General features: G+C 45.0%; 1 protein-coding gene across 3 annotated transcripts in view; it reads left to right on the plus strand.

The window, feature by feature from the left end:
* The window catches only part of crebbpb (CREB binding lysine acetyltransferase b), a 31,586-nt gene that overhangs the window by 8,757 nt on the left and 4,480 nt on the right, over positions 1 to 18,349 (plus strand). Inside the window, exons 2-28 of one of the 3 annotated variants that reach the window (XM_080511187.1) lie at positions 1,486 to 2,114; positions 5,859 to 6,026; positions 6,853 to 7,105; positions 8,289 to 8,402; positions 9,810 to 10,049; positions 10,137 to 10,233; positions 10,361 to 10,498; positions 10,587 to 10,704; positions 10,833 to 11,007; positions 11,139 to 11,201; positions 11,436 to 11,557; positions 11,972 to 12,154; positions 12,306 to 12,758; positions 12,912 to 13,085; positions 13,278 to 13,455; positions 13,750 to 13,868; positions 13,958 to 14,197; positions 14,297 to 14,385; positions 15,361 to 15,441; positions 15,588 to 15,644; positions 15,724 to 15,801; positions 15,881 to 15,948; positions 16,033 to 16,183; positions 16,413 to 16,559; positions 16,660 to 16,773; positions 16,847 to 17,012; positions 18,030 to 18,197. In XM_080511187.1, coding sequence (XP_080367313.1) covers positions 1,486 to 2,114; positions 5,859 to 6,026; positions 6,853 to 7,105; positions 8,289 to 8,402; positions 9,810 to 10,049; positions 10,137 to 10,233; positions 10,361 to 10,498; positions 10,587 to 10,704; positions 10,833 to 11,007; positions 11,139 to 11,201; positions 11,436 to 11,557; positions 11,972 to 12,154; positions 12,306 to 12,758; positions 12,912 to 13,085; positions 13,278 to 13,455; positions 13,750 to 13,868; positions 13,958 to 14,197; positions 14,297 to 14,385; positions 15,361 to 15,441; positions 15,588 to 15,644; positions 15,724 to 15,801; positions 15,881 to 15,948; positions 16,033 to 16,183; positions 16,413 to 16,559; positions 16,660 to 16,773; positions 16,847 to 17,012; positions 18,030 to 18,197 — 4,583 coding nt within the window. The remainder of the gene's footprint in view (positions 1 to 1,485; positions 2,115 to 5,858; positions 6,027 to 6,852; positions 7,106 to 8,288; positions 8,403 to 9,809; positions 10,050 to 10,136; positions 10,234 to 10,360; positions 10,499 to 10,586; positions 10,705 to 10,832; positions 11,008 to 11,138; positions 11,202 to 11,435; positions 11,558 to 11,971; positions 12,155 to 12,305; positions 12,759 to 12,911; positions 13,086 to 13,277; positions 13,456 to 13,749; positions 13,869 to 13,957; positions 14,198 to 14,296; positions 14,386 to 15,360; positions 15,442 to 15,587; positions 15,645 to 15,723; positions 15,802 to 15,880; positions 15,949 to 16,032; positions 16,184 to 16,412; positions 16,560 to 16,659; positions 16,774 to 16,846; positions 17,013 to 18,029; positions 18,198 to 18,349) is intronic. The other 2 variants (XM_080511188.1, XM_080511189.1) reach the window with 2 other exon arrangements.

Consider the following 18,349-nt stretch of genomic DNA (forward strand, 5'->3'; position numbering starts at 1 on the left):
AGGAGATGGAAGCTTTAGAGATTTGTTCAATACAAACAAGTGGATTCAACGACTTAAAAGTAAAGACAATATGGTGTTTGTGGTCCGAGGGCAGTGCGGCTGTGTCCAAAGCAATTGCCCCCCCAAAGTCGGCGAGGAAGCGAAGGAGTCTATCTGAGAAAGTGAACTGCGATCCACTGTAAGCAGACCAAGCTGAGCTTGTGTGAAAGCATCCCATGAGTTATTGATGTCTCACTTTGAGAAACCTGGACTAATATAGTGCTCTTGGACATCAAGGCGTAAGGAAAGACACTTGCGTGTGGCCAGACCAGCACAGGCTTGAATTGTCCTCCATAGTCTCAAATAATCCATTTTGTTGCACAGCAGTTTTCCATCTGCCTGTGTGACTGGCAGAGAAGCCAACGTGGGATGTTTTCTTTGGCTACGGCTTTTTTCCCCTATTGTTTCTTGGGACTACCCACGCATCCATTGCGTCTGTGAGCACATATAACACAATGTGAACTCCAACTTAAACATTTATAAATACGCGGAGCAGCAGAGGTAGTGGAATCCGAGTTCACCCTCACGCTGATCTCTTTTTCCCTGGGAGGGAACAAATCTCCAAGTAGGTATTTTGTAACAAATTGGTCCAGTCTGCGAAGTTCAATGACACACTGACTTGAATTGTATTGGTCATCGATACATAAATGCAAAAGTTCCGATTTTCTTTACGATTGTATGTAACCAGGCTTGGATTTAATTCCCATTTATATGAATTAAATCTATACAGGCCCTGCATCTTCAGTGTTCCGAAAGTACTTTTTCACTGGTGACAGATGGTTTGATATACCAGGAAGCTATCGAAAACAATAGTTTCATTCGGAACTTAATGTTTTCACACTTTCTCTGTTTTGTTGGTTTGTTCAGTCAGACTTGTGTGCACTTGCCTGTTGTGTGCCATTTTTTTTCAGGGTGTGAAAGCAAAGCAGACAGCCATGTGACTATGTGATGGAAGATATTTAACGAGAATTCAATTATTTCTTTGGTCTCGGGTCTTGCTGAAGGAGCGATCTGTAAATTTAGTCATATCAAAGTGCTAAGATTGGTAACCACAGTGGGATATAAGAGCAACTGTTTGTGAATGAAGAGAGTTGTTGCCTTGAAAGGAAATTAAAGCAGATGTGTGTTTCAGTTATGTCCCAAGTGCATTTTGGATGTTGATTAATAGAAAATGGGGGGAAAAAGAGAATTGATCATCATGTTCACATGGTTGAACCAATGCTTCAAATATAAGAATCTACCAGGATGAGGATTTAGTTTTCTGGACAACAAACTGACCATTTGTTAAGGTTATTGAGCACTCTGTTGTCGAATTGTCCTCTTGACTGTCTCTGTGTGTCAAGTCGAAACGGTTGTATTAATATTGTTTTTCTGTTTGTTACTGGTTAAAGCAGATGTATTATTGTTGGCTGATTCTTACTTCAATTTATCCTTATTGTTCCCCAGATCTTGTGTCGCTGTTTGACCTAGAAAATGACCTCCCAGATGAGCTCATCCCCAACGGAGACCTGGCAATGGGAATGTCCTCAAATGGCGGCCCGAGTGGAGGAGGCCCCGGCCTCAACTCCATCGTTCCCGACGCTGCTGCCAAACACAAGCAGCTGTCTGAGCTCCTGCGACCAGGAAGCTCCTCCATATTGGGCGGCGGCCTCAACTCTGCCGGCCCCCAGCAGGGGGGCATGGTGGGAAACCAGCTCGGCGCCGTGCTTGGTAAAAGTCCACTGAGGCAAGGCTCGCCGAATCACCAGTCTCCCCAGGGCCAGAAAGGCGGCGGCGCTGCTGGACAAGGCAACGGAAATGCAGGCATGGCCTTCAGCCAGGCCATGCTGAACAGTGGGCAGGGTCACGGAGTCATGGGCCAGGCGGGGCCCGTGATGAACGGGGCCATGGGACCAGCGGGGAGGGGCCGACCCGGGCCTGGCATGCAGTACCAGAGTCAGGGCATGCAGGGGGCCCAAGTAGGAGCAGGACCGGGCGTTGGAGGCAGCGTGCTGGCAGAGACCCTCACCCAAGGAGGGCCACAGTTGGGTGCACACAACACGTTGAACGCTCAGCAAGCTGGAAACATGAATAAGGTAAGGTTCAAGATTAATTACGTTCACGAGTAACCTGTTGTGTACTGAGGACATGTAAAACGTTACTGATAATATGATACCACTGATAAAAAGGCATTCATTCTCACTGGTGTTGAAGATGATGTGGACCCAGTTTTAAATACATATAAACTGACTTTAACCAAACTTCAATGTATTCAACCATGTTCATCATGAAACCTAACGGTGTATGTAAAGTTGCAGTGGTAACATACAACCAATATATATTTGTAAACTGGGCATCTTCAAAAATGGTTGTATTCCTGGTGGCTAGTCTCTCTGTTGAACACTCAAACACAAGTTCAAGCTCGTCATATTCTGTTGAGTGCTTTATCGTCTCAAACACTAATTGATTTAAATATTTCAGGTGCTTACTCGTGAGGGGGGGTAGAGCTTTAATCGCTTGGCAGAATAATCACTCGCAGCTAATGGTAACGATCATAGTCCCCGAAGCTGTAGTTTACAAATGATAGTGTCATCAGCATTCTTGTTCTTGATATAAAAGCCAATGTTTACATTTGTCTCACGAAATAATGACAACGTTTTTCTTACTCACTTTCGCCAAGATATTTGTGTCATTACTTGGTTCACACTTGAAATAAATGTTTTTTGATGTGTTACACCTCCATCAATAATAAATTACCGTCTCAAGATGTGTATAATGCAACAATGAGTCGAAAACGTTTCCTACAGAAAACTTCAAGCCATTTTAAACGTTAGTCCCCCGCCCCCCCCAAAAATCATTAACAACATTTTCTAGTTTCGAAATCCATCGAGCCATGAATAATTGGGTGGCTTTCCGAGCGGCGGCGCGGCGCTCTTGCCTGCCGACACTCCCCCTGTAATAAGTGCAGATCATCAAGTGGGAGAACCCGTCTGTGAGGAGGCTGAATGTGTGAATGAGAGGGAGGCAAGCAGGCAAGCATCTGTGTGTCTGTGCAGTGGAGGGGGAGGGGCAAGGCAGCAGTGCAGCACTCCGCTCAGCTGTCCTGCAAGCTGCTCTTTCTCTCCGCGGCGCACTCGCTCGCTCGCTCGTTCTCGCCGCCGCTCCGATCGCAACGGAGGAAAGCAGGCGGAAGGCAGGGGGCGAGTTCAAGCCGAGAGTAGTAATGCAATGGCAGTGGGTACGGGTGCAAGCGTTCACCGAACCCAGCCTTTGAGTCACACGTTTTAATTTCCATAAAGGAATGTAGTATGGTCTCAGTGACAACTTAAAACGGTGCAAATCACTGTTCTGCTTCAAAAAAACAGTAAAAAGAAAAATGATTAATGGTTACAATGAACAATAATTTCTGTTACTTTCTGTTTTGTTTGGTTGGGTTTTTCTCATGTATTACGACTGCTATGTTTATTATTATTATTATTTTCTTTTTTTCCTCTTTTTTCTTTCTTTTCTTTTCTTCTCCAGTTGTGTTTAAAAAAAAATTTGAATATATTTTTTGTATCACTGGTGTCTGGGGTAGCCGCACGGGTTTTTAAGGGATAGGCTGAATTAAGCCTTGGCTTCAGCCTATACCCATTTCGGTTGCAAGTATATTGTGGTGCACTTATACTGAAACTGTAACCGAAATAAACCATTCATTCATTCATTCATTCATTGGTATTGTAATGTCAACAACTTGAACGTTCCTGAGGTTATACTAAAGTACAACGCTTGTCTTTTAAGAGAAAACACAGTTATTTTCTCTTAACTAATCAGAAACCCCCCACAAAGATTTACGTTTGTCTTAAGACCAGTTTATAAATGATATCAAATCATGAATCTCATGTCGTCTTTTTTCACATTAATTCCTCATTTTGCGCAAGTCTTCAGAAGGTTAGATCATAAACAATTCAATTGAATTCACTTTCTTTGGTTGAATCTTAGCTGGATGAATGAGAATATGCATATACACTGGAGTTAAGATATTTTTAAACATGAATGAACAGTTATGATTGCAGGGTTGTATATAAAGACCTATCTATTTTGTTCTCCACTTGCATTAATGATTTCGCTGCCTATGATTCCCATCAGAAGATGACGGCAAAATCCTTTGATGTGAAAATATCTTAATTGACCAAAATCTGTCTGATTAAGCTACATGTGATCTCTGGTTTTCACTCGATCTGTGAGAATTGGATGCTAGGGTTTTGTTGGATATTGAAATATATCTTTTCAAGTGTGTTTTGTCAGGTCTGCTGTTGAACTTGTCCTTAGTTACTGTAATTAAAGCCCCACCACCCGTCGCATGTGATGAAAATAATTCAACATAAAGGGGATACGTCAGTCAGAGGGGCGATAGCCACCCGGGCAATGTGCGTACTGCTCCACAGGACTGAGTGATCTTTGGGCGCGTTCACATTTCCCTGTTTGATCCGGACCAGCGTTCTCTTCAGGGAGTTTCTGGGAAAGACTGTATCGTTTGGGCATCTTCAAACACTTCCCTGAACTCTGAATTGGATCTGAAAAAACAAAAAAATGGTCTCGAGATGGGATGATATATGCATTTGCACATTTGAATTTTTTTCTCAGTGATTCTCACACAGCAAGTTTTGATCGACTCCCACCCTCCTTGATCTTAAACTGGAATGCAAAATGTTTCCACTCAGCTGTCCTGAACGTGATACGGGCGCCACTGGGTGCAGGCGAGGGGGGTTGAACCGGGGTCCGTGAAGACGGAACAAATTTCTAACTCAAAGTCTTTTGAACCAAGACTTTTGTTTTAGGTTTGAATTTTAAGAAATGTCAAAATGAATATGAGGTGATTGCAATATCAATGAACGGATAGTTTTCTTCAACATATTTTTCAGCCCATTTAAAACCAGTGAATTTGTGTTTTTCTTATAAAGTGCATTAATAAAACGGCATTAAGTGTTGCTTTGCTATGAACGAAAAAGTGATATACCCACCAAGTGATGAGCCACAGTCTGATGCACAGAGATTAGTACAAGAGGAGAGTCCGACACACGTTGCTGCTAAATTCTAAAGGTGTAATGAATTGTTGTCTCATCATAGGCCAAATTTTAAAATGACAATATTGCTTACAGTGAAGAAATAAAAAAAAAAAAAAAAAAATCGCCATTTTGATTCAAGCTTGATCTCTTTCGCTGCCCTTTTATTCAATGGTTGAATGGTCAATCAGTTCCAAAGATAAAAGTTATTCATTAGACAAAGTTCTTAAAATGGGATGACTGTTTACTGTGTACATTGGATTTTTTTACTTATTAACACCACAAAGTTTCCGACATCGCGAACCAAACTACACAACATCACATGGTGCAGCCTGTAATAACAAACTCAATTTGAGCGAGACGTGTATGTAGCCTCAGCCAGAATTGCCCTTTGGCTTCAACTGATTACCCCGTGGCAAAGAAAAACACCTCTGAGTGAATACAGATGTGTGATTTGTGTGACGGTTTTTATATATGCACCATCAAATGTCGAGTAATACTTTGCATGATGTGAACATCTTTGGACCTGACTGTTACTTTGTCCCAGTTTAGTGAGAGTTCAATCTGCCTAAATTCTATTTTTTTTTTTTTTTACTTTTTAGCATTTATTTTAAGTGCTTTATATATTTTATTCTTGTCTTTTGTTTACGAATTTATTGTCTGTGAATTTGTCTTAATATCACATTTTAAATCGTTTGTTGAGCAAGTTGAACTTTCCCAAACTGCATGAAAGGAGCTTTACATATATTGATTGATCGATTGATCGATACCCTCTGTCCTGTTTGCCACCTGTAGATGGCGATGTCAGGGGCTTCATTTGGCGGGCAGTATGGTCAGACCGGGGTCCAGCAGATGGGGGCAGCGGGTGTCAACGCCCAACAACTCCAGAACAAGGCGGCTCTTTCCAACAACCTGCCCCAGTTCCCTGCCGAGCTGAAGGGAGCCGGTAGTGTGCCAAACATGGTGAGTGTCTAACTGGTCCTTTAAAAAAAAAAAAAAAAAGAAAGAAAGATGGAAAAGGTCACTCGGTTGAGATGTACGACAAAAATTCATTCGATTCATTAAAGCCGCTGCCGTCGCACATTCACTGCAGGAGCTTGAGCTTTTGTCCTGCTGTAATTTCCACCGCAGCCTTTTAAAAGAAATGCTGTGAATTCAGGTTGTTCGTGAGTCGCCCGGTGAGTGGGTGGGCGCTCGCTCGGCTGTTGCTCGCGATTGGTGGATTGGCCGTCGCCGATGATTCATCAGACAGATGCGTCGTCACACCTCAGATGTTAGCGAGTTCAGGGTGAAGCGGGGACAGCACACGTCTGGTCCTCTGCTCCCATCTGCTTGTTCAACAGGTGCGAGATAAACCGCACATATTGTCCTGCATGCAAGCAGATTTTTTTTTTTTTTTTTTTTTTTTTTTAGTACTTGTGGCTGATTGGTGTTTAATTTTCTCCTCTTGCCCTGCACTCTGCTCTCCACTGCGTGTCAACTGAGGCTCTGTAAATTGCAGCAAATGGCCGCCATCTGGTGCTGGTGCCCTTTTTAATACCATTTGTCAGAGTGGCTTTACCGCTCCAGTCGGCTGGAGAAATCCCCATTGCCCAGGTAAAACATGCAAACAGAAGGACGTGGATTCCCCGAATCAAACTGGCGCTATTTCTCTTTGCGTGGCGTTTGCCACGCGCCGGTGCCCTCCTAAAAACTCGGACTGTGGCGTTGCCTCATCCCCCACATGCGACGTGACCCCCGTCTAACCCGTCGGTGTTTCTCCGCACTCTCTCTCTCTCTCTCTCTCCAGTCGCAGATGCAGCAGCAGGTAGCGTCGATGGGGATGGTCCCCGGGGCAGGTGGCGTATCAGCGGGCCCGACGGCCGACCCCGAGAAGCGAAAGCTCATTCAGCAGCAGCTGGTCCTGCTGCTCCACGCACACAAGTGCCAGCGGCGAGAGCAGGCCAACGGGGACTTGCGGGCCTGCACTCTGCCCCACTGCCGCACCATGAAGAACGTACTCAACCACATGACCCATTGCCAGGCCGGCAAGTCCTGCCAGGGTGAGTGGAAGTGGAAGAAAACGTCAACTTGTCGGTCGGTTACTTTGCGAGGTACAGGACGGAACGGTTTTACGTTGAAACGTTCAGTGATCTCTCTCTCCTCGGCTGCATGAACGCTGAAGTCAGTAACTCTCAATAGAAACCTCCCACAAAGTAGTTTTCCTGCATTATGTACACTAAAGGTATGGCACTGTATGAGAAAGGAGTGGCAGAAGGTATCAGAGGGTCATGTACGAGTACCAGAGGTGGATGAGACCAAGGTCCTGGATTCAGAAGGCTGAGCAGAGACGGTGGGTGATGGATGTTGGAGATAGAATTGCCAGGCAAGAGGAGGAGGACATGGGAGATGATTGGTTTAACAGTAGAGGTGGGGCAGATTACCCCCCCCCCCCCCAACCCCCAATGTCGACCCCCCGAAGGCAGCAGCCGGTAGACAAAGAAGAAGATTTACACTAAAGACAGTTAGATCCTGGAGGGCCTGACAGATTAAGTGCATGTTATAATTGTAGCCGGCTCTGTGCCATTTGATTTACAAACTACAGGACACGCTCAGTAGAAAGTGTCTCATCCAGACACCTTTTAGCACCTGCTACCTTTGGCTTTCCAGCGTAATTAATTACTCTCTTATATGTCGTTGACCACTGACCAAAGAAGTTAAATGAACTCAACAGACAATTTAATGTCAGTGGTTGTATTACTTGGTACAATCTGAAGCAGGATCTGTTGTTAGCAGGTCTCTTGTTTAACGCTTGAGCAGAGCCACTCATCTCCCTCCAGTCAATAACTCCCAGTGACTGACGGTGTAAGCAGTTTATTCTCTTTTACACTGCTGTCATGATGATTGTGTTCCATTTGGACATTTATCCTGGCAGGCAGCAGCTTCGCTCTCGCAGCTGTGGGCTTTGGTTGGAGGTCACGCGTGCTCGGTGACCTTTGAACTGCCATGTTTATACTGGATAAACACTAATAGTGAATGGAAAATTGAATTTATAGCTTTACAACATGCGCACTGTTTGCTCGTTGAGTTTTGCCGCCCTAATGCGTCATTACCGGCTCTCCGCGTTTATTTCAGTGGCTCTCGTTGTGTGCGGGTCGAGTGCGTTTTGTTTTCCTCTTCGTGCAGCGGCGAAGCACCTGTCGTCCGTCTGACTCTCCGTTTCGTCTGCCGCTCATTCTCCTCCAGTGGCCCACTGTGCATCGTCCAGACAGATCATCTCTCACTGGAAGAACTGCACGCGGCACGACTGTCCCGTCTGCTTGCCTTTGAAGAACGCAAGTGACAAGAGGAACCAGCAGCGTGAGTAACGTCTTGCCTCCTCTCGTTCGTCAGTTAACCTCGAATAGGACGACTTAAAAACTCCCCGAACGTCGCATTTTGGAATCGTCTGAAAATCCTGGGAACCTTGTGCACTGCTTAACAAAGCAGTCGCCGGCAGCCTGAAGTGCCGAGTGTGTAGTATGGAGTGGTGCCACCTGCAGGTTGCACGTCCCAGCTACAACGCTGTGCTGGCTCGGCCGCGGCTCGAGAGCCGACAGTGAGAGGATTCCTGTGGAAAGGCTGGGCCCGTAATCTGACACCCAGGGGAGGGGCTGGGCGGCTCTGCTATCAGTGGGGGCAGGGTCTCGGGGCGGCGTGCACTCTAATTGGCTGAAACGCCCTATGACAGATTTAAATCCCCCTCCGAGGCAGCGTGCTCCCTGTCAGCAGTCAACACAGCAGGGAGCAGCGCAGGGACTTTAAATGGAGGAACAAGAAGACATGTTTTTTTTGCACGGAGTCTCTCTCTTTTTTTTTTTTTTTTTCTTCTGAGAAAAATCCATTGCAATATAAATGTTTTGGGGATTTTTATGATATGGACAATTACTACATTGTTTTGGTTTGTTCAATAGTCACTATTAATTTTTCAAATTATACGTTTCGAACAAGATTCATCAAGACGAATTAAGAAAGAAATCCATGTTTGATGTTTCATCATTGATAATATCAATAAGTTGATATTGTCTTATTACTTAAAACAAATGTTTCCTTTTAAATTAGCTGTCAATTGTCAGAGTTTTTGCCAATTTTACATTTAAACCAAATGATTTATTTTCCCACTTGTTACACTTGCATATAGTTTTGCAGATACAATTGCTTTTTGCAATCATTCATCTGTGAAAAGGCTGTGATTAAAGGATATTTTAAGGCCTTTAGATATAAGGTCTTTTTTGATGGAGAATAAAATCTATTTTGGGGTAGAACTGAATTATCAGTACAATGTTTCACAATTCAAACCTTAAATATCTTTGATTGGAAAAAATGTTTGCACAATTTCTATGAACACTTTATACCATCCTATTGATTCTTGATTTACACAAATAAACACTACTGTCCTATACAATATTATATTTGTTAGTCTATAAGAAATATGTAGAGGTGAAGAGGTTATCATATATAGTCACTGACTTAATACGAGTTTAAGAGTTTTGGGGAAAAAGTTTGAGATTCTGAAGACTTTTTACTTTTATGATTGAGTGATGCCATCTTGATATTTATTCTAACATTGTAAGGTTGCACTCATACAATATTCATAATGATAATCATAAAATTATGATTAGGTATGAAATAACAAGTCCTTGGTACGAAGGCCTCAGTCATCAGAGGCCTATTAGCCTTGTACTGCGTTAGCATTGATATTGTCATTTCCATATCTCGTCTCTCCAGCCATGTTGAATTCTCCCGGGGCCGGCCTGCAGAACGCCATCAACACAGTCGGACAAGGCCAGCCGAGTGCCACAGCCATCAACAGTGCTGCCACACACATAGATCCCAGCTCCATGCAGAGGGCGTACGCAGCCTTGGGTCTGCCGTACGGCAACCAGTCCTCTGCTCAGGGCCAGGGTCCAGCTCAGCAGAACCCCCAGGGGCCCCAGCACCAGCAGCTACGGAACATGAACGCCCTCGGTACAAAAGAAGGAGGACTTCACTGTTACCCACCCCTCCCGCACAACAAGTGCTCTGCTGATTTATTTGGGAATTTGTTTTTCTCAGGAGCTAATCAGATGAACCAGATGGCAGGGGGTATGGGAAACGCTTCCGCAGACCAGACGGGCCTGCACCCGGACTCCTCGCTATCCACACTCAACAAGTGAGACCTGTCATTTCGCTCTGAGGAACCCACCGTCTTGACTCTTAACAGTTCAGCCAGCGGTGTATCCATAGTGGGCGTGTTTTTGTTTTTAATGGATGACATTGCAATTTTGCTTGTGTTGCAGTCAGCTGATGCCAGATGGGTCAGTAGTAGGAGGTATGGGAAACCTGCCTGCTGCCACCCCTCTCTCTGCTTCTGGGGTGAGGAAGGCCTGGCACGAACACGTCACTCAGGACCTGCGCACTCACCTGGTGCACAAACTGTAAGTCCGACGGGGGAAAAAAAAAAGTTGCTTTGCAGACACTGAAGTTAGTGGTACATAAAGTCACTGTCCGTTTAATTTCTTTCAGAGTACAAGCCATATTCCCCACCCCGGACCCTGCAGCACTGAAGGACCGACGAATGGAAAACCTGGTCGCTTATGCACGCAAGGTCGAGGGCGACATGTACGAGTCGGCTAACAGCAGGGTAATTCAATATACTGCATCCATATTCTGTTTATACCAAACCATGTTTTTTTTTTGTGTGAAAAAAAAAAACAAGTTTCCCATTGATCATTCTTTTGAATGTATTTATTTGTCTTATCCTCTCACTAGGATGAGTACTACCACTTTCTGGCAGAAAAGATCTACAAGATCCAGAAGGAGCTGGAGGAGAAGAGGCGTTCGCGGCTTAAGAAGCAGCCCGGCATGGTGGGCACAGTCGGACCGCAGCAGCCCGGGATGGCTCAACCCAACTCCATGGGCCCAGGGCAGGCTGTTCGACCTCCAAGTGAGTAACTCCTCTTCCAGAGCTGTGGCTACAAGTATTTTTCAAATTGGATATTTCCGAAAAAAAAAAATTATTCTGACAACAACTTTGGAAGGAACTTTTTTTTTTTTTTAAATCCTAATTTCTTTCAGATGGACCTGCCCCGATGCCCAGCATGCCAAGTCAGCTAATGAATCGTATGCAGGTGCCCCAAGGTATGCTGATGGCTGGTACATGCACAGTTATTCCATGTTGGTTGGTGGTAAAAGGACGTTTGTATTGCAAAGATGCTTCCCCGAACATTTAACACTATTTAATTACTTTGGACCTGGGATTTGAACATAATCTCGGTTAAACCCCCCTGCCAGCCCAGTAATAGGCAGAATATTAAATTAATAGAACTCCCAAGTATTTTCAGCAGGTAGATAATTGTGTATCTGGTCCCACAGGAATCAATCAGTTTAACCCAATGGCAATGCAGAATGCACAGATGTCTCAGGCGCCCATGGGAGCGAGGGCTCCCTCCCCCATGAACCACCCACAGCAGATGAACATGAGCTCTGTGCCAGCGGTTAGTATCTGTCTTGCTGTAATTTTCCTTCTCCTTTTTTCCCCCCAAGCAAATGCTTTTGCTGAGACCCATCGTCCTTAGTTCGTGTCCTAAATGGGATCTTTTTGTTGCCATTTTTTGCAAGGTTTGCCTTGTTTCCTCAGCGTTGGCTTGTTTCACTAATCGTTTATTTCTAACTCCGTTGCTACCTAATTTACCACAAACAATGCTCTGCTTCTTTGTCTGTGAACAATCTTTAATGAAGCGATTTCTTAAACATCGGTTATTCCTGGTTGTTGTTCACCACCTAGTATTTATAAGCGACGGCACAGGTTGAATAGACGACGGCACTAGTTTAAGCCGTGGTTACAATTATTGAACATGGGAGTCCTATTGGTTCGTCATGTCTCTTTTTTAATTGCTTTCACCTTCCAGATGGGTATGTCCCCGTCAAGAATGGCACAAAGTCAAGGAATGATGGGTAATCATGCCAATAACATGGTGCCGCAGCCGGCCAACCAAGGCCAGTTCCTGCCGCAGGGCCAGTTTCCTGTAACTGCAGGTGGAGCGATGAATGTGGGCATGGGACAGGCCATGTCACAGACTGCCGTCTCACAGGTGAGACTATATTCTGTGCGGCTGTGAGACAGGTGCACCTAAACCTGGATGAGCACGTTCCGGTTTGAACGGCTCCCTCATAGCGTTAGTACGCGCCTGCGTTTGTGTGTTGTGTATTGCTTTGCTAATAGTGCGTCCCTCTTTGTTCCAGCAGCAACAAAACTCTAACCTTCCTATGAATGCTCTGGGCTCTCTTGGCTCCCAGCTGCCTTGTGGCCCCGCAGCCCAGCCCACACTGGGTCCCACCCCACCGCCCAATGCCTCTGCTGGCCTGCAGCCTCAGCCTCAGCAGCAGCAACAGCAGCAACAGCAGCAACCGCCGCCGCAGCAGCAGCAGCAGCAGCAACAGCAACAGCAGCTTCAGCCTCAGCAGCATCATACTCCCACACAGGCCCAGGTGCCTCCACAGCCTTCCACCCCCGCCTCCACAGGGGGTCCTTCCTCCACTCCTACCCACATACCCAGTAATCTCCCTGGCCCGCCCTCGGCCATGGGAACGCCACCCGACCCTTCCCAGCCTCTGACGCCTGCGCAGCCCCAAACAGACCCCGCCAGCCAGATAAAGCAGCCCAGCTCAGTGCAGGCCCAGCACCCCAGCACACCGGTGAGACGCCCGGCCAGCTCCCAAAGCAGCTGCTTTCCAACTTGCTCATGCTTTCACCAGCTTCCATTAAAGTGCTCGTCACAGATCTTCTCGTCTGTTGTAAACTGAAACCATCAGCATTTGTGATCAGAGTGTCACTTTCTCTCGTTGAAGTTATCCCAGGCTGCAGCAAGCATCGACAACAGAGTGCCGACCCCCGGCTCCGTGGCTGAGTTAAGCTCCCAGCAGGCCATGCCTGAAATGAGCGGCACCGAAGTGAAGCCTGAAATAAAAGATGAAGATGACGACAGCAACTCTGGGAAAAAGCAAAGCGATATCAAAATGGAGGTATGAGCTTCATTTTGAACACCATTGACTTGTGAGCTTTCATAAAAAGCAGCCAGGCTGCAAATATCGAGCTTGAAATGGAAGTTTATCTTGTGATCATGGTAGACTCATAGTTGGACCAATACAGTATTTATTTGATGGTTTCCTGACTCCTCAGTCTTTAGCGTGTTAATGCTTCTTGTGCCCATGTAGCAGGATGACGAAACCAAACCTCCGCTGGTGAAAAAGGAGGAGCCAGACGCAGCAGAACCAAAGCAGGAACCAATGGAAACCGAGGAGAAGAAGCCAGAGGTGAAGGCTGAACCCAAAGAAGAGGAGGAGAGTGGGGCCAACAGTACAACCACTTCCCCCTCTCAGAACCGTAAAAAGAGTAAGAGCACTCATCTCATGTGAACTTTAGGTGGAAAAGGCAAAGATTTCTCTTCCTCCCCTTTTTAAAAAAAAAGTGCCTTTGAAAAAAACACCACAAAGAAAATGTACCTTTTTTTACTGGGTTTTATCGAAAATTAAATACTAGTGCCATGTATTAGTTGAAATAATCTTTTATGAGGATTTTTGGTAAGATTGTCAACTCTTGACTCGTGCTCAGTGAAAGTTTAAACTATTGTGTATGTCTTAATAGTCACATCTGTTATCTGTGTATCTTATAATATTTTCTGTGCAGTTTTCAAGCCGGAGGAGCTGAGACAAGCCCTCATGCCAACACTCGAGGCCCTCTACAGACAAGACCCCGAGTCACTGCCATTCAGACAACCTGTAGACCCCATGCTACTGGGAATCCCTGTAAGTCCCCGCTACTATGGTGCGTGCACGAATTCTCAGGTCGTCTGTGCCTTTCTGGAAATGCTTCTCCCCTGCTTCCGCTCCCGCAGGACTACTTTGACATAGTGAAGAACCCCGTCGACTTATCCACCATCAAGCGAAAGCTGGACACGGGTCAGTACCAGGAGCCGTGGCAGTACGTGGACGACGTGTGGCTCATGTTCAACAACGCCTGGCTGTACAACCGCAAAACCTCCCGCGTCTACAAGTATTGCACCAAACTGGCAGAAGTGTTTGAATCCGAGATCGATCCCGTCATGCAGGGTCTGGGCTACTGCTGCGGCAGGAAGGTGAGGCGCTACGATATCTGAGCGAAATGTGTTGACGCTCGGTGCCAAAACGGCTGTCACGGTGACGTCCGACTGAAATGTGTTTGTTTTCCTTCACAGTACGAATTCTCGCCCCAGACACTGTGTTGCTATGGTAAACAGTTGTGTACCATCTCCAGAGATGGGACCTACTTCAGCTACCAGAACAGGTACGAATGCATGCCGAAGTCCGTATAGAACATTTCCCTGATGGGAACATGTTAACCCGCCGACTGAGAGTGGCTTAATGTGGTCTGGCCACATTGTGCTCATGATCAGTGTCGTCTTCCTACATTTGTGCACAGAAGCTCCCCCTTCTGTGTAAAACATGTTATTGCACCTTTATATTGCTCCACGGTTAATTTGCTGCACTTATGGCTCAGGATCTTAAAGAGATCATAGGTTTTAAAAAAGAAATATTTTTGAGCATTCAGTGGGTTTGTTGTCGAGAACATCTGGGCAAGATCGAATGCATTTCAATGTGTTGCATGAAATCGCCCATAGCTCCTGTGCTGCATGTGTGTAGGTTACATTTAGGCACAATAAGCAGCTGTCTGTCTTCTCGACATGGCGAGATTACTAATTACAATTCAGGATATTTATTACTTAAAATAAAAAAAAATAAAAAGTCTTGATTATGTTCTATAAAATCTACATTTTAAAAATGATTTGACAGGTTCCCATGCTGCAAAGCTCTAGTATTGACTTCATTAAAATGAATTTGGTTATCGTTCTGGACTCGACCACATCATCCATTCATCAGCTCTTGGTGCATGTTGCTAATGTCCTCGTGTCACAAATGATTGTTGGTTTTGTCATTTTTCCTTCTGCAGCTTGCAGTTTGATGATGTTGAATAGCCATTTGTTGTTGACAATCATTATACTATCTTTATTATCCTCGCATGTTGTCCTTTGTTTTTTTTGTTTATTTCCCTAGCTTGAATGAATGACTGGATCATGATCATTTCCATTGTGACTTAATGTGTATCGCTGCCTCTGTGTGTGTCTGTGTGTGTGTCTCTTGTCTGTCCGCTGCTTGTTCTCGTCCGTTCACTCTGCCTTCTGCCACCCGTACGCCGGTTTGCCTGTGCTGCTACTGTGTGTGCTGGCTGCAGTTCACCCAAATATGGCCTTATTGCCGACAGGTATCACTTCTGTGAGAAGTGCTTCAATGAGATCCAGGGCAACAGTGTGACCCTGGGGGACGACCCGGCACAGCCTCAGACGTAAGTTACCAGGCCTGGAGGTCTGAACACTGGCCAGTGATCATCAAGAAGACTGAAGACTCTTTCTGTGGAAGGGAGCTAAATTCTCAGGAGCCAATATGAACTTCCTTGTCTCTCTTTTTTTTTTTTTCTTTCTTTCTGTGCAGCATGATATCGAAAGATCAGTTTGAAAAGAAGAAAAATGACATGTTGGACCATGAACCGTAAGCATTGTAGCTACAGGTGATCAATTCTGTTCTTGTTCTTTGCAAAAGCCAGAAATTAATCTGTTTCTCCCTGAAGGTTTGTTGAATGTAAAGACTGCGGACGAAAGATGCATCAGATCTGTGTGCTGCATTACGATGTCATTTGGCCATCAGGGTAAGTTTGACTATTTTGACCTTAATTGACCATCGTTACTGTAATTTGAAGCTAAACAGTTTGATCTTTCTTGTTTCAGCTTTATATGTGATAACTGTCTGAAGATGTCCAACAAAACCAGAAAGGATAACAAGTTTTGTGCCAAAAGTAAGTTTTGTCTGCAGTAAAACGGTAATGTGTTACTTTTTTGAAACTTGAGCTGATTCTGAATATGCGTGTGTGTTTGTGAAGGGTTGCAGACCACGAGATTGGGGTCGTACATAGAAGACCGAGTGAACAAGTACTTGAAGAGGCAGAACCACCCAGAAGCCGGCGAGGTGTTTGTGCGAGTGGTTGCCAGCTCCGACAAAACAGTGGAGGTTAAGCCTGGTATGAAGTCTAGGTAAGCTTCTCACCGGTTTGATTTTTTTAAAATTCAATTTCAGTGTTAAGCCAAGATTGGCAGGAAGATTGGATACATTTCTAATCAGATGGCAGCTTGATGCTGCTGAAAAACAATCCTGAAAAGACGTGTTGGAACATTTTAAGAAAATACTCTCAATTTTTGTCTATTTTCATATTAGATTACGCCTAAATGTTGTTTCACCTCTGGGTTGTTTTTTTTCTCACAGGTTTGTAGACTCAGGCGAGATGATGGAGAACTTCCCTTACAGAACCAAAGCACTTTTTGCATTTGAGGAGATAGACGGAGTTGACGTCTGTTTCTTCGGCATGCACGTCCAGGAGTACGGCTCGGATTGCCCGTTTCCAAATACCAGGTGAAACTACAGTAAAAGAAGCGCCCTCATGTAAAAGTACTTGATTTCTATGTGCTTGTTTAATATTTTTGTTCCTCCCCCCCCCCCCCCCCCCCCCCAGACGGGTTTACATATCATACCTCGACAGTATTCACTTCTTCAAGCCACGTTTGCTCAGGACTGCAGTATATCACGAGATCTTGATAGGTTACCTGGAGTACGTGAAGAAACTTGGGTAGGTGGAAATCTCCCTCCACACAGTTCCGTGTTTTCAGTGCAGTTTTGGCTCAAATACTTGTCGTCCACAGCTACGTGACCGGTCACATCTGGGCCTGTCCACCCAGTGAAGGAGACGACTACATTTTCCACTGCCATCCTGCTGACCAGAAGATCCCCAAACCCAAGAGGCTCCAGGAGTGGTACAGGAAGATGCTGGACAAGGCGTTTGCTGAGCGGATCATACATGACTACAAGGTCAGGAAATCTCTGAAGAATCGTGCTTTGTGGCCACACCGAGACGCCGACGAGATCCACGCATACCCGATTTATTCAGTGTCGCAATCAGCTGGATCCTGTTATAGGTGACACAGGATTGAAGGCAGGCCGAGTATGTGAGGTCTATTCATAGACTGCAGTACAGAAAAGTGTGTTCCCTCTTCCCGAGCTGAGAGAAGAGAAGGACGTTGGTCATTTTTCTCGATTGGTCAGAAATTGAAAAGCAAAGCATTCCACCGACTGTCCTTCTTATTTTTCCATCTGCTCAGAATTATGACTTGACCAGAAATGACTAGCACTGACAAATTTGTTACGTCTTGAGACATATGATTCCACCATAACACTCGCAAACAGTTTGGAGTCACAGCGAGCATTGTGGAGTGAGCCAGCGCTTCCAGAGAAACTGCTCAGTCACAGAACATGCAAATCCCTTCAGGTTACACCAGGAAGATGTCGGTCACAGTATTAACTGCTTCTATATCCTGCCTCATTTATGATCATTTCTGTGTCAGCAGTGTTTGGATCCCGACTTTAACTAGTTTTGCAGGTTTGATCCCTTCACAGTAGGTTCATGTAGATGTTTTCCACTTTTTCCAAAACAACTTTGGAATAATTACATGCATGTGGCGTCAATTTAACAATTACCAGTGAATGTTTCCCTGTTTTGTTTTACTGAAAGACAAAAAAAGGATTTCCGATAAACATAAAATGCCCTTCAGCATTGTGGGTTATTAAATTACCTCATATTTTTTTAATTTCTTTTGATGTTGAAATTGGCCTCATATTCGTCAGCATCAGTTCACCTTGCCTTTAACCATTTATTTATAATGTTGTAAACATATATATTTACTCCATCTTTACGTATAATTACCGTGGAAACATTAACATCTGGTTTTGTGTTGAGACAAATTTCTAGATTGTGTGTAAATTCCTACATACGACGCACAGCTTGGAAACTTCTTGTCTGATGAGATCCTTGTCTGAATCTTTCTTCAGGACATTTTCAAGCAGGCGACAGAAGACAGACTGACCAGCGCCAACGAGCTGCCGTACTTTGAGGGCGACTTTTGGCCCAATGTACTTGAGGAGAGCATCAAGGAGCTGGAGCAGGAGGAGGAGGAAAGGAAGAAAGAGGAGAACACAGCCTCTTCTGAGATGACAGAGGTAAGTTGGCTCAGTCTGAATCGCGCGTTTTCTCACGCGACATTTTATCATCCTCAAGCAGATCGTTATATGAAAGCCCTCAGCAACCTCTCGGGTTAATTGAGTAGTCTCATCTCACTCATGTTCACCCTTTGTTCCTGCTGAATGTTTGC

The sequence above is a fragment of the Blennius ocellaris genome (assembly GCF_963422515.1).
Source record: "Blennius ocellaris genome assembly, chromosome: 16".
Classification (NCBI taxonomy): domain Eukaryota; kingdom Metazoa; phylum Chordata; class Actinopteri; order Blenniiformes; family Blenniidae; genus Blennius; species Blennius ocellaris.